The sequence below is a fragment of the Culex quinquefasciatus genome, chromosome 1 (genome assembly GCF_015732765.1).
Source record: "Culex quinquefasciatus strain JHB chromosome 1, VPISU_Cqui_1.0_pri_paternal, whole genome shotgun sequence".
Classification (NCBI taxonomy): Eukaryota; Metazoa; Arthropoda; class Insecta; order Diptera; family Culicidae; genus Culex; species Culex quinquefasciatus.
The window spans coordinates 47,858,444-47,881,600 of record NC_051861.1 but is presented as its reverse complement, the minus strand read 5'-3'; the positions used below and the strand labels follow the sequence as shown (position 1 = coordinate 47,881,600).

The window sequence follows — 23,157 nt, the reverse complement described above, 5'->3', positions numbered from 1 at the left end:
CACCCCTTCGCAATTTTCAAAGATCCCTATCATGCTGATCAATACCGACGACGATACGATACGATAACGCGCTTTTTTTTAATCTTTTTTCAGGGCATTAAAATCTACATTTTGTACTATTAACCAAACAAATTTGATGTTATTTGCTGGCATCACTACCGAGGCTGTCGACTGATTTGACAAAATTGGCTCAACAATTAGAAGAAGACTTGTCAAACTGCCCGTTTGCATCAAAAATAGCGATTAATTTTTTTTTTCAATATAAAAATATTTTTAAGCATTAATCGTTAGTTTTTGATGTTTGAATTTTTTAACCATTTATCTGCCGTTCTACGCATAATTGTCCCATGTCATTTTTGGACGATTTTGACTTTATGACATTTTTAAGTTTAGTTTGTCGTATATTTTAAGAAAAACACATAAAATCTTTTACTTTGTTCGGAAACTCATTAAAAACAACACCAAGTCTGTTTGTCCCATCGTTACACTTCTACGCATAATTGTCCCACCAAGTATTTTCATTCACGGAATCATTAGTTTAACGAAGCATTATGTTGTGTTTTCGTATTGTATAGCAAGAAGATCATAAATAAGAGTGATATATAACTAACTGGGGCGATTAGGGACACATAGGGTGGATAGGAACTCACGGGACAATTATGCGTAGAAACACAGAAATCGGTCGAAAAATTTCAACTGCGTTTTTTTGAACATGGGACAATTATGCGTAGAACGGCAGTTATGGTGTGCATGAATTAAGGGTAGAAACTCCTTAACCCTAATTTAAGCCAATTTGGTACATCCAATCTCGAGATATCTGGCACCCGTAAATGAACTCGGTGTTTCAAGAAAAAACTCTCAAAAACTTCGACAGTTCGTTTTTCGCATGGCAGAATTTCAAGCTTTACATACAGTCATCCCACATATTCGGAACACCCACAAATTCGGAACATTTTTGTGGTAATTTGTCAAAAGGATGCAAAATGCATTTTTTCTGTAGTCCCTGCTATTTTTAAGAACTTCATTTGGACATTCTCTTGCTAGTTCTTTACTAAAATTGGTACTTTTTGAACAAAAAACCTCATTTTATCCAGAGCAGCGAAACACTGCCTCCAAATTGCCTGTTCCATAATTTTTTTTTTTATAAAATTATTTTTATTAGGTCCTTTTCGGTACTGGGACCTGGTTAGGACCGAGTCGGCTTTTGTAATTACATTTGACTTAATAATTACAGAGGATCTTGTGTGTAAATGTTAGTGGGAGGGGAGCCGATTACCCGCGGCGTACTCGGGGTTAGTAGGGAAGGGATTGATGTTGAAGACAAGGCGTGGGAAGGACCTGTTCCATAATTGTGTTATTGTGCCTCCCACAATTGTGGAACACATAAATTTAATTGATATTTTCACAAAAAAGTTTTTCAGACCATGTTTAAAACATCACTAAGCTTGAGTTTTATTGGTTTCAGAGTGTGATGTCATTTTTTTGTATAAAATTTTTACTCCTGGATAGAAAAAAAAGTTTGTTTACATCGTAAGAAAAAAGTGTTCCGAATTTGTGGTTTTCAAGGGCAATGTTTTTCTTTCAAAACTTGATATAAAACGTAAAAAAGTACAGCCGGTCTATACATCGATCCAAAGATCGTAAGAAAAGCTTTCACATGAAGGAAAAGGCCAATAATTATGTTCAATTATCGATTTTCTATGATTTGTTGAACATTGGCAGATCTGTAAACTGTTCCGAATATGAGGGATGACTGTACTTTCATCATAAAATATCTTCATCTTGTCGTACAGCCATCCCTCATATTCGGAACAGTTTATAGATCAGCCAATGTTCAAAAAATCATAGCAAATCGATAATTGAACTTAATGATTTGCTTTTACCTTCATTTGAAAGCTTTTCTTGCGATGTTTCGAATGCTGTATCGAACATCTGCAAATTTTAACTTTTATATCAAGTTTTTGAAGAAAAACTTTGACCCTTGAAATCCACAAATTCGGAACACTTTTTTCTTACGGATGTTAACAAACTTTGGATCTCTCCATTAGTACATATTTGTAACAAAAAAATGACTTCACACACTGAAACCAGTGAAACTCAAGCTTAGTGATGTTTTATCCATGGGCTGATAACTTGTTTTGTGAAAATATCAGTTAAATTCAGGTGTTCCACAATTGTGGGAGTCACAATAACATCCCACAATCATGGAACAGGCCATTTGGAGGCAGTGTCTGCCTGTGTGGATCAATCGGACCGCGCACTGGACTCACAATCCAGAGGTCGCCGGTTCGAAACCCGGGGCGGACGCAAAAAATTCTAATTGTAAATATAGGTATTCGGTGCCCTCTCCCCGTGCCCATACCTTCACACTTAGGAGACCCGGGAGGCGGAGTCTTGTCGCAAAAAGAACGATACACGCCTGTGGATCCGGTGACGAAACCGCAAGGTTTAAGAGGGCCACATTATAAGGTGTTACGTCGATTCCGTTTTAATGCTATGGGTAAAATAGTCTTGAAATTAAGTTTTTTGTTTAAAAAGTACTACTTTTACAAGTGAAATAGCAAGAGAATGTCCAAATAAAGGTCCTAAAAATAGTAGGGTCGAGAGAAAAGCTGCATTTGGCGTGCTATTGACAATTTATCACAAAAGTGTTCCGAATTTGTGGGTGTTCCGAATATGTGGGATAACCACGTATTATCGTGACAAAAAATCCTGAAATTAATGTAAGTTCGGCAAACGGCACGATAGCGTTGATTTGCGTCCGGGAGAGCCAAAATCGGTCGAAATGGCGCGAAGTTGTGATTTTTTGAAAATTGTAGACAAAAATGACAATTTTTCGGACTACCCTAACACGGCATAGGTCACCTGAACGGCCAAACAAAACAAAAAATACGGGTCTAATAATTTTGGCCAAGAAACCCTTACTTGAATTTTGAGCCAGATCGGACAACTTTTTTTTAATCATGTTGTTTCGTCTGTCATGTCTGTCATATAAAATTTTGAGATTTTCTACTTGTATGTAACCCCCTAATAAAGAGGAGTACACGGGCGTCGATGTGTTGCTGCGCGTTAAACTAATTCGAACGCAATATCTGCTCTATCTCGTTACGGTGCATTGATTCTGTACCGCTATCGTGCGTAAAAGGGTAGTGGTATCTGGACAGAGCGATAGGACGACACTCTGCGGTTCATTGATTATGGTATGGAGCAAATCACTCATGCGACTAGGTTGTGCCAATCAGGTGAACAGATATTATCATGAAGCTTAACGAAAATCTGCAAGTTAGTTTTTGGAGCAACATTTGAAAAGAACGGTTATGCAATTTCACAGCTGGAACTATTTTAATTCCGAGACAACAAGTAACTTTTAAAAACCCGGAGGGTGCTGGGAAAGTTAGCTTTTGTTGAATACATGGAGTTTTGTTGATTTAACTCTTACATGACCACATTCATCATGTTTTTTCATCGGGTACCTAAGAGCACCCAACTGCACATTGACCATCGATTTTTTCAAATGATTTTCGATTATTATTTTTTTTTTCATTGAAATCAGGTAATAAATAAGATAATAGCAAGTGTTTATCCTATTCTTTAAAGTTTTGCAAAAGAAATGTTGAATATACAGGTAAAAAGCTACAAATTGCATAAAAATAGGAATTTAACCATGAACTGCCTGAGATACGAGATTTTTCCCTAGTTTAGATTTGGCACCGCATCATGCATTTTTTACTGAATTCACATTTAGGTTACATCCCAATTTGCATTTAAATTGTAGCAAACGAATCCTCCGACGGCTCAGTTCAGTTCAGAGGTTTCAATCTGTTCAATTTTCCCCAGTAGCAATACCCCCATTTTGACACACATCCTACACTGGTGCAACCAGAAGTGGCTGCCCCCGGTCTTCATTCGCACGGATTGCATCGTATGGCATTGGCATTTACCGCACAGTTATGGGGTGGTGCATTTTTGTCTTGGTTTGGGTGTTCATGTGGCATTTGATAGTGCGAGTGCTCACACTATGGTGCATATAATGACCTGAGAAACCAAAGAGCTGAGTAAAATTTTGCTTTTGAAAATGTGTATGTTATATGTAAATTATATTTTTCACTTTAAGACAACGATGTTTGTTTGGATTATTATTTTATTAATTAAAATTTAACTAGACATCTCATCGACGAGTGTATAGGATAGGTATTTCAATATTCTAGCCGAACATTCAGTAAGAGGAATCTAGTACCTGAAAGCTCAATGCAGACTTGTACTTTGATACGTTTCTCTTGAATTATCAAATCAACTCCTGGTAGGTCAGTTTCATTTTATAGCCGTAGTGTACTTCCACCACATTTTTTTTTTTCAATCGCTACCTCTCCGTCATGCAAATGGTTGCCACCCAAGCATTCCCAAAATTTTTGCAGTACCGATTGAACAGACCTGGGCTAGGTTTCAACTCGACTGCCACGAGCTGTTCGATTTCCAGAATTCATCAGCTTTGATTAGATATCGGTTGTCAAACAGCTCGCACCACAGTCAACAAGAAATCTTGCTTTCGTTTACAGATTCAATGATCGATTGGTGGTAAATTAGTTTGGATAACACCCGTCTCGATTTGTTTGTCAGTTTTGCTAAATGAGTTCATAGTAGGATTTCGATCTGATCCCGAGCAGGTGGAAATAACTGGAAAACTTCATGTTCTGTTACTGTCAGGAGGTTTAAACTTCCCGATAACTCAATTCGGTATTGGCGTGATATGTTTTTTGCGCTAGTTAATAACTGATTTTGATATTGATTTTTTATTGTTAGCTTATTATGAAATTTTGATGTTATTGCTTGGTTCGAATGAAATATTACATACATATATTAAAATGCTGAATAAAATCACTAAACATTGGCTGACGGCTTGCAAATTTTGTTCAAGATTTGAATAGATGTAAAATTTAACAGAGACCAGGCAAAATATCCAAAATTGTCATACCAATAATTAAAAGATTATTCCAGGTTGGGTTATGGAAAATTGTTCAAAATTTTCCCATAGTTCAAGTAAAATTCAACAATAAAAAATATTAACAATTTTGGTTATGACTCAGATTGTTTTTTAAAACTTTCCATATTCCATACTTTGAGTTGTTGTTGTCTTACTTACAGATCTCAATCTGTTCAATAACAAGTTTTAGACCAGGGGTGCTCAAAGTTTTTGGAGGCCGGGCCAAATTTGAAGCTCAAATGAGGTTGCGGGCCAAATTTACAAAAAAAGGTTATTAAAAAATTTAATTACGTTACTTTGATTTAAAAGATTAAATTTTAGTTATTTAAAAAAATGTCAATTCAAAATAATAGACAATACAAACTAACGGTTTCCTATCGGTATTGTTGATTTTATTGTTTTAGGTAGGCAAGGCAATTTGAAAAAAAGTTTTTAGCTGAATGTACTTGTGTTTTCAAAAAAAAAGTTTTGTTTCGAAAATGGTGACATAAAATGTTGAATAATTTATCTAAAGGTGTAATTTTATTTATAAGTTTAGTGTGGCTTATGAAAAATCGTTGAGAGCCAGAATTTCAACACTTCAATGAAAAAAATGTAAGCTTCCGTATGGTTAAACTGCAATCATTATTTTCAAAAAAAAATCGACAAAAAAACATTTAACAGAAAAAAACATTTATATATTTCAACGAAAATAAACAAGAAATTATAATATTGAGCATGAGCATGAGAGATCACCCATGGTTGCCCCTCCGTTGCTGAACAGAACCGTAATATCCTTTCAGCACTACTGATTATAGGCTTCGACGATCTAGTGGTGTTTCCCTTATCAACAGCATGTATGAATGCGCTGAAAAGATAAAACACCATGATTGCCAAAGCTAGATCAGTTGCGAATAGGTAACAGTCATTGGCCACCAACGGCGCCCGCCATGTCAGTTTGTAGACCTCGAGTTTAAGGGACGGGAATGTTAGTTGGCGCAGGTTGCTACTAGGGCAGCTGATTTACTCTGTGCTTACACCCCACCAGCGCCAGGAACCTGAAAATTTGTTAGTAGGATAGGGTGTTTGGTCAGGATTCATCATAGAAGATGATGATGCGACCCAAAATCGAATGTTTTGTTTGGAGGGATGATGTATTATTCTCAAGGCAAGCAATCGGATGCTGCTGTTGAGACAGTTCCCGTTTATATGTTGAATTTTATATCAACGGTTTGATCTTAGACAGCCGGCTGTGGAAAGATAAAACCAAAGCGATATGTAAAAAGAGGGTAAAATATTAATCTCAGTGAGTGATTTGGAGCGATCTACATACTTGATTATTTAATTAAACGTAAAGCGTACGATCGTGACAATCTGCGATGCGACATAAATGCTACATAACGGAAGGGAATCTATTGAAATCGCGAAATCGTGAAGAGATAATTGAAAACAAAGGCTATAATACCAAAAAAAGCTTTTATTTAACGCTCGATCGTTAATCAAAAACGCGGCGATGACGAGATGTCTGTATTTAACGAATTTCATCTGTAATAAACTTTAAATTCTACAAACCCGACGGTCACGGCGAAACCGGCAGAATGCACAAAATCAATTGTCAAATCACGCAAACCGCCCGGAAGGAACACTCAAAAAATGAAAATAAAAATGCACGCACATATAAGGGGAGACAACAAACAAGTCGACGACGACGAAAATTAAGCGCGACGGACGCGACGCGAACCGGCAGTAGGCAAAGGTAAAGATTTGATAGAGAAAGAAAATTAAGAAAATAAAAGAGCATTAAAGACTCGATTCTACACGAGATAGTTTCTTAAAAAAAAAACAACTTTGTGAAAAATTATAATCAAAAGAAAAGAAGATTTTTTTTTTTAACGGAGAAATTATTGTTAAATAGAAATTAAAGAGTGATGTAATAAATTGGGATGATTAGGGAGCGTTCTTTTATTACGTAACGCAAAACATCGTTTTTTTTAGACTCCCCCCTCGTAACAAAATTTCCATACAAATTTTAAAAATTTTGTATGGAGCGTAACACGACCTCCGACCCCCCTCTCCCCCAACTGCGTTACGTAATAAAAGAACGCTCCCTTAGCCAAGTATGAGCAAGCATGACGGGGTTCTTTTATGGCGTAGCGCAAAATTTAGTATTTTTGACCCCCCCTCCCCCCCTTCGTAACAAATCGTAACAGATGAGCGATCCCCCCTACCCCCCCTGTAACGCGTAACGAAAGGTCTTTTGCAAATTTTTATGAGTACTTATATGAAAATTTTGCGTTACGTAACAGCATTTTTCGTCACTCTCCCCTACCCAATTTTCGTAGCAGACACTGACACCCCACTACCCCCGTTATTGCGTTACGTAATAAAAGAACACCCCCTAACTTCGTATTAGTATAGAATACAATTAAAAGTTTATAGTAATAAGAAAAGAAGAAAATGATGAAGAAGAACATTAGCATTAGGATTTAGATAACCACAACAGTTCCATTTTGCTCTCTTTTCTCACACTTCCATACACACATACAGTCATTCACATCCACACACACTGAGCTTTAAATGGAACAAACTCACCAGGAATAATGTTAATACAGCTGAGTCTGCAAAGACGGCTTCCAAGGCATTTGCAGACTTTTTCCTCATTGATGCAGATTTCCACATCAATGATTTGGCATCCACGAACACGCTGCAAAGCTCGCTCGAGAGAGCAAAAACTTCTCTCTCCAACCTCAGCAAGTCATGCTCCCGTCGACCGGAACCGCGCCAGCACCGCCGCTTACAGCTCTCGGGTGCTCCTCCTTGCACCAATGCAAAAGCACTGATGCACCGTAGCATCAAACTTGAACCAACGTATACCAAAAAAGCTTCACCTATTTTCATTACCCCTGGTAGTGCGAAACTTTCTTTTCTTCTTCTTTATCACTATATTTTTCCAAACTGCATCGGTTCTTCCTTAATATAATTTTTAATACACTCAAAAAGCCTGAATGGAGCATGTCGCACATTCATCAAACTTCACTCTGTAGGACTGCTAACTCACCGATTTCACCTTTTCAAGCAAAATGAACTCACTAAATCAATCTGACACCACTGCACAAAAGCTCACTCTCAGCAAACAGAGCAGAAGCTTTCATTGACTTGTTGTCAAATTGCCAACTCGAAGGAACGGTGGAAATGAAACGTAGCGAAAAAGCTACGTGTAAATAAAAACAAACAACACATGCTGCAAAAACAAAAATGCATGGAATGCGTTTTAAAACAGCAAAACATATCTGGAAAACACTTCTATCGGGGAATGCGCGTCACTAACTATCAATAAACAAGAAATTATAATATTTTTCATAAACCTAAACATGTCCAAATGATTCTAAATGCAAAGGAATGCATATTTATTTAATTTCAGCTGATTGCACCTAAATTAAGTTTTTTTTAAGTTTTAAAGTTTTTAGGAAATATATTTTTGCTCCTTGTTTTCGAGCCAATTTATTAAAAATGGAAGAGGGGTGGGTTGATATTCATCGACGAAAGTTTTGAAAAATATTTGCAACAAACTTGATCCTCAGATTTCCACAACTTGTCTGCCTGAATCAGTTGGTAGTCAATCAGATGCGTTATCTAACTGTAATGAGTTCAAATCCTGAAGGAAGTGCAATGTATGTTTCAGAGTCAGTTCATAAAAGGGTTATTATGACTTGCAAATTAATAAAGAAAACTTATATTTTGGCAAATATTCCAGAATTCTACCAAAGTCAAACTTGATCTTTTTTTATATATTTTTAAAAATGTTTGATGGAAGTTTTGACAATATTTACTAGTTTCACTCACATTGAAACCTGTGAAATTGTTTTAATTATTAAATATTATGAACAATTTTTTTGTATCCTAAAGTGGGGATCAAAATATTAAAAAATCATAAACATTTTTTATTAACAAAAAATAAAAAAGATTAGCGCATATAAAAGTTTAATATAAACCTTAACTTTGAAAAAGTAAAAAATAACATTACAAGTGGTCAACGGGCCATTTTACATGATCATTCAAAATGGGCCCGCGGGCCATAAAATATCACCGCGCGGGCCACGTTTGGCCCGCGGGCCATACTTTGGTCACCCCTGTTTTAGACAAAGTGTTGAGGATGTTTTTATTTTTTCTTCTCATTACCGATGATCATGACTTCCTGATAACAAAATCAGATATTTTAACAGGACTTGTTATTGAAATGACCTCCGTTTTGTTATTCCCACCTGCCCGGGATTGGATTGGCTGGCAATCAGTAAATCGCGTTATCACTGCAAACATCACTGAACAAAAAACACTTAATCTGGATTAAACGGCATCAATGAATCCAAAACGAAACTATTGGCACTACGCCCCCCGGGGCATGGCCTTCCTCTAACGTGGGATTTCTGCTCCAGCGTCTCTGACGAGACAGGAGAAACCGGAACCGACGTTTTACTTCACCATCCGATAGAAGCTCAGTGGATAAGGCGGGAATCGAACCCGCGTCTCATAGCATCATCGGGATCGGCAGCCGGAGCCGCTACCCCTGCCCCACGAGACCCACAATGAATCCAACGAGTAATATAAATCAGATGAGTCCTGCTTCAAAAGTTCAACTTCAATGCTCTTGGTGGTGGACGGCCCAGCAAAACGGCTTTTACGGTCCATGGAATCTATTGACATGACATGAAAGCTTATGTCCAGATTGTTTTATAGCTACGTCTAAGTCGTCATAGTTGTGCTATCTTGTTGCTTTTTGGGCTTTATTGAATTAAGGGCGTCATTTTGTGTAGTTTTCAATACCTTTGACCTTTACAGATGCCCATAATTCGAATTCAATCCTGAAATATTTAATAAAAACTAACTTAATCCACCTATGTGGTTGGAGCCTTCCTCACAACAATGGCTGTACACAAGTTTCATCTATTTTTTAGATCCGGCTTCCAAAAAGTACATCGATATCACTTAACTGCCCACCATTGAAAAAACGGCTTATATCCACTTTTGGCAAAAATGAGATATTAGCACCAGGTGGTACACAGAAAAAAATAATGTAAATTTGGAAGCTGTAATTTTTGAAGGTTGAATATTACCTCTTTTATGATGTAATTTTACCTCAATTTAGATTGAAATAGTGACATTACACCAGAAAAGTGGTAAAATTACACATTTCCAGAGGTAAAATAACACCTTTTTTCTGACATAAAAGATGTACCCCTCCCCAGATGTAATATTACCATTATTTTTTTTCTGTGTAGATGATGTTCCAACGCATCTTCTGAAACTTGAATTTCACTAAAATAGTGTTTAGATTTGGCTGCCGATGCGAAAAACCAAAGGCTAATATGCCATTCTTATGAGCAATTCTCTACCAAAACCGGAAATGGATTTTATTTGTATTTTTTGATTTGGCTCAAACTTTGTGGGGGCCTTCCCTATGACCAAAGAAGCCATTTTGCATCATTAGTTTGTCCATATAAATTTCCATACAAATTTGGCAGCTGTTCATACAAAAATGGTACGTAAATATTCGAAAATCTGTAACTTTTGAAGGAATTTTTGATCAATTTGGTGTCTTCGGCAAAGTTGTAGGTATTGTTAAGGACTATTTAGAAAAAATAAGTACACGGAAAAAAATTTCCCGATTTTTTATTAACTTTTTCACAAAAACTCAAATTCCCAAAATACGTATTTTTGATTTTCGAGATTTTTGATATGTTTTAGGGACAAAATCCGCAACTTTTGAGCTATAGAGAAACATGGTCAAAATTTGCCGCCGAGTTATGATTTTTGAAAAACTGGTGATTTTGGAAAAATCGAAATTTCATACATAAAATTTTTGACCTAATTTTTATGCAAAATTGAATTTGCAATCGAAAATTACTTTACAGATTTTTTGATAAAGGGCCCCGTTTTCAAGATATAGCCACCGAAAGTTTGATTTCAGCGAAATATTTGCAGTTTTTCGATTTTTAAAAATAGTGACCATGAGTGACCATCTCTAATTTTTTTTTTTTGAAAAGTTCAGAAAATTTGCTATAAAATTGTCTGAGAGACATCGAAGATTGGACCTCTGGTTGTTGAGATACAGCGGCTTAAAGAAAAAGAAACACGAAAATTGAAGTTTTCTAAGTCTCACCCAAACAGCCAACGATTTTCTAATGACGATATCTCAGCAATTAATGGTTCAATTTTCAATGTTAATACATGAAACATTCGTAAAATTTTCCGATCTCTTCGAAAAAAATATTTTGAAAATTTTTAAATCAAGACTAACATTTCAAATGGGCATAATATTCAATGTTTGGCCCTTTTAAAATGTTAGTCTTGATTAAATTTTTTTCAAAATATTTTTTTCGAAAAGATCGGAAAATTTCACGAATGTTTCATGTATTAACATTGAAAATTGAACCATTAGTTGCTGAGATATCGTCATTAGAAAATCGTGGGCTGTTTGGGTGAGACTTAGAAAACTTCAATTTTCGTGTTTCTTTTTAGCCGCTGTATCTCAACAACCAGAGGTCCAATCTTCAATGTCTCTTAGACAATTTTATAGCAAATTTTCTGAACTTTTCAAAAAAATATTTTAGAAATGGTCACTCATGGTCACTATTTTAAAAATCGAAAACTGCAAATATTTCGCTGAAATCAAACTTTCGGTGGCTATATCTTGAAAACGGGGCCCTTTATCAAAAATCTGTAAAGTAATTTTCGATTGCAAATTCAATTTTGCATAAAAATTAGGTCAAAAAATTTTATGTATGAAATTTCGATTTTTCCAAAATCACCAGTTTTTCAAAAATCATAACTCGGCGGCAAATTTTGACCATGTTTCTCTATAGCTCAAAAGTTGCGGATTTTGTCCTAAAACATATCAAAAATCTCGAAAATCAAAAATACGTATTTTGGGAATTTGAGTTTTTGTGAAAAAGTTAATAAAAAATCGGGAAATTTTTTTCCGTGTACCTATTTTTTCTAAATAGTCCTTAACAATACCTACAACTTTGCCGAAGACACCAAATTGATCAAAAATTCCTTCAAAAGTTACAGATTTTCGAATATTTACGTACCATTTTTGTATGAACAGCTGCCAAATTTGTATGGAAATTTATATGGACAAACTAATGATGCAAAATGGCTTCTTTGGTCATAGGGAAGGCCCCCACAAAGTTTGAGCTAAATCAGAAAATACAAAAAATAAAAATGGTCGAAATCGGCCGGTTTTGTAGAGAATTGCTCTTATGGGAAATTGCCTTGACGGAGATTTGGTGACAAAGACTAAAACGCGTTTTTCTCGGAATACTTGATTTAGCATAATAGCCGAATTTTCAAATATGGGCAGTTAAGTGGCCATATCTCGAGACCGGGTTGCCAGATCTTCAATGTTTTGGGCTCGTTGGAAAGGTTTTTTGATAACCTAACCAACGTTGGGTCGGATGATGGACCCGGACATAGTTTACATACATTTAAGTGAGATCCGGCTTCAAAAAAGTACATCAATATCACTTAAGAGGCCATATCTCGAGACAGGGTTGCCAGATCTTCAATGTTTTAGACTCGTTGGAAAGGTATTTTGATAACCTAACCAACAATGGGTCGGATGGTGGATCCGGACATAGTTTACATACATTTAAGTGAGATCCGGCTTCAAAAAAGTACATCAATATCACTTAAGAGGCCATATCTCGAGACAGGGTTGCCAGATCTTCAATGTTTTGCATTCGTTGGAAAGGTCTTTTGACAACCTAACCAACGTCGGGTCGGATAGTGGAGCCGGACATAGTTTACATACATTTAAGTGAGATCCGGCTTCAAAAAAGTACATCAATATCACTTAAGAGGCCATATCTCGAGACAGGGTTGCCAGATCTTCAATGTTTTGCACTCGTTGGAAAGGTCTTTTGACAACCTAACCAACGTCGGGTATGTTAACTATGTCCGGAACCACTATCCCGGACATAGTTAACATACATTTAAGTGAGATCCGGCTTCAAAAAAGTACGTCAATATCACTTAAGAGGCCATATCTCGAGACAGGGTTGCCAGATCTTCAATGTTTTGGACTCATTGGAAAGTTCTTTTGATAAATTAACCAACAATAGGTCGGATGGTGGATCCGGACATAGTTTACATACATTTAAGTGAGATCCGGCTTCAAAAAAGTACATCAATATCACTTAAGAGGCCATATCTCGAGACAGGGTTGCCAGATCTTCAATGTTTTGCATTCGTTGGAAAGGTCTTTTGACAACCTAACCAACGTCGGGTCGGATAGTGGAGCCGGACATAGTTTACATACATTTAAGTGAGATCCGGCTTCAAAAAAGTACATCAATATCACTTAAGTGGCCATATCTCGAGACAGGATTGCCAGATCTTCAATGTTTTGCACTCGTTGGAAAGGTCTTTTGATAACCTAACCAACGATGGGTCGGATGATGGACCCGGACATAGTTTACATACAGTTAAGTGAGACAAATATATGTGAAAACACATTTTTATACATAACTTTTGAACTACTTATCGAAACTTCAATCTGTATAAAACTCGATCTATGGGACCCTAAACCAAGACGAATGCAACAAGTTCGGGTCAAATCGGTTCAGCCAGTGCCGAGAAACATGAGCTAGTTTGTTGGTCACATACAAACATACACACACACATACACACAGACATTTGTTCAGTTTTTGATTCTGAGTCGATATGTATACATGAAGGTGGGTCTACGACGTTTTTATACGAAGTTCATTTTTAGAGCAGGATTATAGCCTTACCTCAGTGAGGAAGGCAAAATTCCGTGCAATGTAATCTGTTTGCTTCTTTCAGTTTTGTTGTTGTTATGATTCAATTTATGAATTCCACAGGATTGTTTAGGTAAAGATTCGATTCCACTGTGAGTAACTAACAAACTTTTGATAACGCGCAAATGCATCCCAATCCAAACCGTATAATTTCACCATGAAAACATCAAACTGAAACAATACCCGAATGGCAACAACCAGAACCGTGAAATGTGAGCAGCTTCGAAATACAACCGGCGACCAGAGTATAATTCACGATAACCGATTGCCGTTTGACGTGGTGTGACCTTTACCAACCGTTCATTGCCAAAATAAGCTAGGGAAATGAGATACTGTTTTGAAAAAGCACTCCCACTCCGAGTGTTTGCAAAGCGCAGCAAACGATTGAAGTTTGGTTCAATCGAGTGCATTAAATTCATGATGTCTGTAAAACAAATGAGCATCATTGGTCAACAGGACAGGGAAGTTGTTGTTTTGTGTCTTCGTATGGTATTCCAGTCCATATGGATCAAATTTACAGAAACATTTAGCTATGCTATTGTCTTTCAGACTATAAAGTATTCAAGTATAATACCGTCAGTGGGGGTGACATTGGGTCAAAGTGTTTTTTTACGGATTTTTCCATTTCTCAGGTTCTTCTCAATAAAGCTGGATTCTGTTAAAAGGGTTGTGTAGGGGACATCTTAAGATGACTTCGCTGAAAAAATCTTGTTGCTAGAACAAATCCTGTTATTTTGGCAGCTGTCTATAGTTGAGGTACGTTTTTGGCCAAAAATTACTTCTCGAAAAATATTTTTTCTAATATTTTTGTTGGAATTGATCGAAAACTACCCAAATGTTTGAAAATCTCCACTTCAAACATTGTAGCATGTCAATACGATTCCCTCGAACAAGAAACACTGTTGGATGACTTGTTTTTACCATATCGTTGTATTTAGGCATCATTTTAGTTTAATTTGACCCAATGTCACCCCCCTCTAAGGGGTGAGATTGGGTCAATTTTCAATCTTTTGGCATTTAAGGTAGTGTTAATTAAAATCCACCATATTTTGAAAAAATGTTAGTTAACTATCTAAGAACAAATCTATGTTGAAAGATTTTCAATGTTATTTAAATTGTTTTTGTTATTAAGAAATTACGAGAGGTGTATCGTTTTTTGACCCATAGTCACCTCCATTGACGGTAAGTTTTCAGTTAGGGAAGATTGGGTCGACTTGTTTAACTTAAGACTTAGTTTCAAAAAAGCTTCGTTGAACCGTTTGTTTTAAGTAAATTTAACAAAAACACTACATAAAATTTCAGACAAAAAACCAAAAAGTTTTTGTGCAGTTTGTGTTGTTGTGGATGTGCTCACCATTTTACCTCACTCAAGCACACTGTTTTTGTTGTTTGTTGTTTATAAGCATATGTTTATTTGATGCCAGCAAACAAACGCGAGCTCTCGCGATGCTGGGTCATGTGTGAGTCGGTCTGTCGGCAAAACTTTGTCCAATATTACAAACCAGGATATGTTTCCTGTTTGCAGAGTGGCGGTGGGCAAATGTTTCCATGAAGTGCATCAGTTCAGTCGAATAAACTCGTATGGGTGCAGTAAAACATTTAAATTGCAACTGAATTTATATTGTGCGTGACATATGAACTCACTACATGATGCAATGTTTCGGATAAATTGCTCAAACTATTTTGCACTTTTCTTGTGCCATAGAAACGTGAAAGTCAGAACGTCAGAGCATAAAAAGTCAATAATCTTTTCCAGTCTGATGCATGGAGTTGACAAACAAAACATTTTTTGTCATTTCAAACGTATTTCTCCGAAATCGATTGCAGGAGAAAAATCAAGTTCTTTTATCATATGTGCAAACATGAATATAAATTCATAATTTTTGTGTATGCTCGACATTTCTTTTTTAAGGTTTTCTCGGTTTTTATATCTTTTAAATCAGAAAGCAAAAACGAATAAAGGAAGGCAATTAGCAGTTGCATATGCAAGTATCAGAAGTGAAATCCGAATAATTCGATTTAAGTCCTTTTGCACAAACCCACAAATTTGGAGACTTGTATGGACAAACCAAAAACAAAGACGGAAACGGCAGCGAAAATTCTACGTGACGACCGCGACGCCCAGTTATCGAGCGTCCGTTAAGAAGCAGCCCAGTTGAACAACGCCCAGTTACCGAACAACTACTGTAGTTATAAATAAAATCAAATCAAGTTCTTTTATTATTCTTTTTTTGCAGATTTTCATAACTTAAATGCCAGAAAGTTAGAAAAATGGTTGAATTTTGAGAATTTACAAAATTTCCAAATTTCACGGGACACGGAATTATTTTTTTCGGAAAATCCCTGGAATTTTCGGGACGGGAAATTTAACGCTTTTGAAAAATGCGGCCTAATTGCACTTTTCCAAATAAACATTCAAACAATTGTAGTCACTGTCAGCAAGTTGAAAACATTTGAGAAACTGATTTGTTTCGAAATTGACCTTTTTTCGCAAATTTTGTGAAAGTTATGAACATTTTTGAAACAAGTTGAACCACTTTCTCCAACCCCGGGTCTTTTGTGGTCTCTATTGCAAGCTTCTGCTCGAACCTAGGAGTCCAAAGGCTTGAATGGGGAGAGCACCCAAACCTATTTTTACTCCAAGGAGCCTTAAGGCTCCTGGAATTCCACTCCAGGGTTCGAAATGACGACCTTTGGATTGCGAGTCCAACCGCCGCCAGCGATTCCACCGGAGCAGGCTTGGTTTGGTGTGTTGTGTGTGCTTATAGCGTGAAGACGACTCCTACACTTGGAATGACATAACGGCCTAACAACAATCAAGGTCGGGACCGACGTTTTACTTCCCCATCCGATGGAAGGTTGGAGCAGATGGCAATCGAGCCCATGATCTTCCGCTTACTAAGCGGACAGCTTAACCATTCGGCCAAGTCTGCTTTAGTTTTTCATATTAATCGCGTATCTGCTCACTCAAGTAATACTCCATTCCAACGAGTAAATTCGAAAAACCGAATTGGTGAACAATTTAATTGGAATACAATCATCAATTTTTCTACCATTTTTTGCAGTGAGTGCGTTTTAAAAGAATTCATTTGGCTCGTTTGAATTATTTGCACATGAATTTTGTTATTTTTTGGCTTTCACTAAAATATTTTCAAGCGATTTTTTGTATTTTTGAAGTTTTTGTTTTTCTTTCACCCAGAAATGAGCACTTTTTTAAAGACGATCTTTTAGATGAAAACGTTGAGGAAAATTGCTAGTACAGCTGAGCAATTCTCTACCAAAACCGGAAATGGATTTTATTTGTATTTTTTTGGCTCAAACTTTTTGGGGGCCTTCTCTACGACCAAATTAGCTATTTTGTGTCATTGGTTCACCCATACAAGTCTCCATACAATTTTGGCAGCTGTCCATACAAAAATGGTACGTAAATATTCAAATAGCTGTAACTTTTGAGTGAGAGATCGAAGTAATCTGGGAGCGTGAACGGACGTATTTTTTTCCGCTGTCTTATTTTTGAATTTTTAAAACGTTCGATTTAATTGTTTAAACCGGAGTTCCTGTACAATTTTAATTGAGGTAGCGGTTGAGGTAGTGTCAGTGGAATATCAAAACCCCGATTTCAATTTCTTCATGGGGGTGACGACTACACAAACGAAATTCATCGTGTGGTGATCTGTACCAACTTGCGGCGTCGTATGCCTTTGCTGCCGGTCGAGCGGTACCAGGATCGCTGCTGGAAGAACCGAAACCTTGATTGTGGCTGCCCGCTACTTTACTGTAGTCCTGTTCAAGTCTAGAAGTCTTAGAAGAATTACAATTCAAGTGGCATTTGATGATAAGTTCAAACCCTGCTGGAGCTGTTAAATCTTGGTTTGGTGAGATCTATCCATATATCTATCATTATTTGATATATGATTTTATTACTTTATTTTATGTAATATTCTATTGATCAAATGATATATCCATATTATCCCTTTCCAACCTTCCCTTTCTCCTATCCTCATTTCCTCCCCCTTCCCTCCCCACGCCACTAAATATTATTATCTGCCAAATTTACACTTACACACCACACCACAACTGATTCGGAGCGTTTGGTACGGTATGTCCACGCATCCTTCCTCCCCTGATGATTCTGTGAAATGTGATCCGTTCACAGAATCTGTCTCTGCGGTTAATGCAACGCAGTAGGCCTGGCCGCTTTAATTTTGCTATACATTTTCGGGGTAACTCGGATGTACTGTAATCATTAATCTAATCGTAATCGTAATCTTACCACAAGTTCTTCCAGGATGCTTTCTTTTTTTTATTTTTTTTTATTTTTTTTTTATTTTTTTTTATTTTTTTTTATTTTTTTTTATTTTTTTTTTTTGACTGGCTGCGCTTGTGTTCGATTAGATTAGATTAGATTAAATAGCTGTAACTTTTGAGTCAATTTTCTGATCAATGTAGGTATTGTTGAGGACTTTTGTGAAAAAAATAGGCACACGAAAAAAATTGCAGATTTTTTAATCAACTTTTTTTCACTAAAACTCAATTTCCCGAAATACGTATTTTTTCATTTTCGGGATTTTTTAATATGTTTTAAGGGACGAAAATCCGCAACTTTTGAGCCATAGAAAAACATGGTCAAAAATCTGCCGCCGAGTTATGATTTTTTGAAAAAAGTGATTTTTGGAAAAAAAATCAAGGTTTCATGCAAAAACAAATTTGACGTTATTTGTTAATGCAAAATGCAATTTGCAATCGAAAAGTACTCTATAGATACTTGATAAAGGGCTTCGTTTTCAAGATATAGCCACCGAAAGTTTGATTATAGCGAAATGTTTGCAGTTACTCAGCTGTAATATGAGAAGATTTAAGGAGTTCTTTTATAAGGAATTGTTTATTTTGATTAATCTTCGTTGTTTGCTTTCGAATTATTTTTCATTCGACCTTTTACCTTTCAACTTTTAGTCTTTTGACATTTTTATTCTTTTTGTCCGTTGTCCATTAGGAGTTGTGCGACACGACCTTTTTTTTCAAAAACTCGGTGTCGATGTACATTTTGTAGCAAAATTGCATTTCATTTTCATATCCCTCCCCTTATTAATCACCAGCATAAGCCGGTTAGCATTAGCATTAGCATTAGCATTTGGAGGACGCCCCACCACCGGAAGGCTCCACAACGCTTATCCCACTGTTTGGTCTGGTTGTGTTAGACCCTCATAATAATAATAATCCAACACGGGAGATACCATGTCTTCATCTTTTGATGAGTGTGTAATACAGCCCAGGGTATAAGGGGGTCCAGGCCGGGTCCAAGCTATCCTCAGGGAAGGGGAGGATCGTTAGTAAACACCTATCTAAAGTGCGCAAGGACCCCTACGTCACCTTAGTGGTATAGATGTTTGTAGGGAGGTTTTGGACTCAATGTTAGTAGGAGAGGTAAAACCCTAGGATACACCTCGAAAGGCGTTGCGGGTTGGTTGTAACAGTATTCCTAATTCCAGTTTAGGCTCACCAAGTCGCCATGGCCTAGTGGTTAGCATTTTTGCTTACCAATCCAAAGGACGGGGGTTCGAACCCCGCCACAAGCGACTTTGATTTTTCGTTCATATTCAGCATTTTCAAGTTTTTCTATGTCCTTAACTTTCTCGATAGGAGCAGATGGGAATCGAACCCAGAACCATTCGCTTACAAAGCGAACACCGTAACCATTCAGCCACAGCCGCTCCTTAGCATAAGCCGGTTTTTTCCTTGGTTAAATTTTTCAAGTCGACAGTCTGCAGCAAAAGCAATTAAAAGAAGGGGAACAGCATCTAACTCCACCGTGCCTCTAATGTTACCATATCAGCTGACGACAGCTCATAAAAATCGTTTTCAACTGAAATCGAGTGATAATCAGCTTAATGGGAAGTGAGCAAGCAAGTTTCTATCAAAAGTTTTGCAAAATAAGTTGTTTAAATAATGAAAATCAGCAAGAGGAGTGGAATTAGGACGGAGTGCCTTAACTTGCCAAACATACTAGAATTTCCCCTAGTAGTAGCCTGTGATGTGACTAAGGAAGGGTCAAGTCCAGCTTGCGAAAGCAATTTAGCAAAAATGCACTAAAATTCAGCTGGTCAGCATTTGTCATATTCTAATTTTAAATTGTATCGCGGGACGTCAAGGGTCGCATTAGCAGTGACTTTAATGTATCCAATTTATTTTGTGAAACAGTCCTTTATATTTCAAGTTTTAGTTTCATTAAATATTTAAAGTAACTTATATTTATCATTCGGATATCTTCGTTCAATCCAATGATGGCCACAAATTGTGCGATTGTTCTTCTAGTCTCCGAATCATACCAAAGATAAACAAAGATGTTTTTCCACCTGCTTGTGTGGATCATTAACTTCAAATGTGGAGCACTTCCAGACTTATCCTCTGACCAATCGCTTTAAGTCCCCCTCCCATCGCAACAATTCCTTCGGCATAAAACAAAAAAACTAATTCCTAATTGATCTTAATAAAACCAATTATCGTTCCTTCGTTGTTCATAATTTCGCTCTAATCTCTTTTTCTTATTTTCTCCCCCTTCTCTTCCCTCCTTAGGCGCCGAATAGCGTGAGAGAGAGATTCCGGGTCGGTCCGTTGGTAACCAAGTGTGTAACTCGGTGTGTGTGTGTGTGCGCTTTGTTCACGCGCACCAATTAGTTGAACTTTACAGCGAATTAACGTAAGACGACGGCCCCAAATGCCCCACGCCGTCACGCGTCCCGGCCCCGCCACCCTGCTTCTGCTCTAGATGACAATGTCAGCAGGGAACGAGAAGCGAATGCTCGACCGCGAAACGCTTCGTTCCGTTATCCAGCAATGGAACACGGTTCGGCTGGATATCTTTGCACTGTCGGAGCCCAACGAGGTAAGCCCGGCCGCGTTAAATGTTTTGCTTTCATTATTACATGTGACCGGAATATTAGCTTTGTCGCACCAGCTTTGTAAACAAAGAATTTGCTTTGAAGCTTGCAAGCGGTTCCGGCGAACGACGTGCAATAATGTCATTAAAACAACTTTTTTTCCTTATCCCTATTTTTTTCCTAGAACTTGGAGTTCCATGGGGTTATGCGGTTCTACTTTCAAGATGAAGGGCAAAAGGTAGCAACCAAATGCATCCGGGTGGCGTCTGACGCCACCGTGTCGGATGTGATAGGTGAGTACTTTGCTTTCTTTATATATCTGAAGATTCAAATCAAATTCGTGATTCTATGAAGGTCATAGGGTAAAGTATTGCAAGCAGAACGGTTCCACCATATTCCCCAGAAACTCGTTCCCGAGTAGGGGTAAATAACACGGGAATACCAAATGTTGGTATTACTTGGGCAAATAACAGGGACCAAAGTGTGCCCAGTAATAGATGGTAAAATACCACGAAATCATACCAAAGTCTTGTATGTGGAAGGGCACTACAATACTAAACCATCTCATTCCAAGGGTAAAATAATACCACAAAATAAAACCATTTCAATACCAAGTTGAGGTCTTCTACATTTTTTAACATTGCTTGAATACCAAAGCTTGGTATTGACATGGTTTTATTTTTAGGTTTTCCCGCGCCCTTGGGAAATCAGATTTTGGTATTTCTGTGGTCTTCCACATATGTACATGATTTTGGTATGATTTAATGGTATTTTACCATCTATTACTGGGCAACTAAGGGCACATTTTGGTCGATATTTTCATGCCATTTTTAGTGCAGCAGTTGCAGTTAGTGAAAAAAAACGTATATGTTTCATATGCAACAACCAAATCTCCTCACCGGATGATTTCATGTTGTTCTTAGTGATATTCTTCACCACATTGAATACTTGTGTCATTGATGAACGGCTTGTGCTTGAAGTTCTTGAAGCTTCTGAAAAATAATAAGATTGCAAAATAAATATTATTAAAATGAAACTGAATTAAAATTCACCAAAATTCAATAATCTGTCGAATGACTCGTTTTTCAAAGTTTTTCCCGCTTTAGAGAAATTTCAAAGATTTTAAAATATTCTTAGTGGGTACATAAACAATTTTTGAAAAATCAGATTTAACATTTTAAGGTTTCGAGTCATTTTAGCGCAAAATTAATAATCTGCCTACAAGCGACTCCACCGAGGCAGGACCCAGGGAGACGACTCCTACACCTGGACTGAGCTATCGACCCAAACCTTTAGGTTAGACCGGGGCCAACATTTACTTCCCCGTCCGACGGAAGGCGTGATCAGACAAATCCCGTCTCGAAAAATGCCACCGGGACCGTCTGGGATCGAATCCAGACCGACTGGGTGAGAGGCAATCAGCTGTCCATTGATAAATTCTACAATATCAAAACAATACCTTAAATTGAGGTTTTGCAGCGCGCCTGTGTTTCAAATGTAGGTGGCGCCAAAATGAGGTTACTTGCCAAAAATCGTATTCCTTTCTGCTGGATAGAAGAACAAAATCGCTTATTTCTCATGATTCCCTGCATCAATCTTAATGAAACTGGTTGCAAAAGACGAGAAAAATTGTTTGCTTTAAAATAATGAACATAATTTTTTGAGCGCGCAAAAAAATGTGACCTTTTTCTTTAAAAAACATGTTTTGGAACACGAAAAAATGAGTTTCCCCGTATATATCAATGAAATAAACAGTTTTATAGTTGATAACAGCTGTGTTAACGTATGTGAGCAGTTCTCTAGGATTTCGGTCATTCGTTTTTTTTGTATTTTTTAATCCGACTGAAACTTTTTTGGTGCCTTCGGTATGCCTAAAGAAGCCATTTTGCATCATTAGTTTGTCCATAAAATTTTCCATACAAATTTGGAGGCTGTCCATACAAAAATGATGTATGAAAATTCAAAAATCTGTATCTTTTGAAGGAATTTTTGGTCGATTTGGTGTCTTCGGCAAAGTTGTAGGTATGGAAACAGACTGATTTTTTCAAAAAATCGAAATATTGGTCGCAAAAAAATTTTAACTTCATTTTTCAATGTAAAATCAAATTTGCAATCAAAAAGTACTTTAGTGAAATTTTGATAAAGTGCACCGTTTTCAAGTTATAGCCATTTTTAGGTAACTTTTTTGAAAATAGTCGCAGTTTTTCATTCTTTTTAAATAGTGTACATGTTTGCACACTTTTGGAAAAAATATTTTTGAAAAGCTGAGAAAATTCTCCAAATTTTGCTTTTTCGGACTTTGTTGATACGACCTTTAGTTGCTGAGATATTGCAATGCAAAAGTTTAAAAACAGGAAAATTGATGTTTTCTTAGTCTCACCCAAACAACCCACCATTTTTTATTGTCGATATCTCAGCAAGTAATGATCCGATTTTCAATGTTAATATATGAAACATTTATGAAATTTCCGATCTTTTCGAAAACATTTTTTTTCAAAAT

The 23,157-nt window shown here is 36.9% G+C and overlaps 1 protein-coding gene across 10 annotated transcripts in view; it reads left to right on the top strand.

The window, feature by feature from the left end:
• LOC6039666 (afadin) overlaps window positions 1-23,157 on the top strand; it is a 164,786-nt gene that overhangs the window by 42,715 nt on the left and 98,914 nt on the right. For all 10 annotated transcript variants that reach the window (XR_005279067.1, XM_038266691.1, XM_038266692.1 and 7 more), the window contains 2 exons: window positions 20,353-20,662; window positions 20,842-20,950. Coding sequence is in view for 9 of the 10 variants with exons in the window: in XM_038266691.1 (XP_038122619.1) it covers window positions 20,546-20,662; window positions 20,842-20,950 (226 nt within the window). In the remaining variant the exon portion in view is untranslated. The remainder of the gene's footprint in view (window positions 1-20,352; window positions 20,663-20,841; window positions 20,951-23,157) is intronic.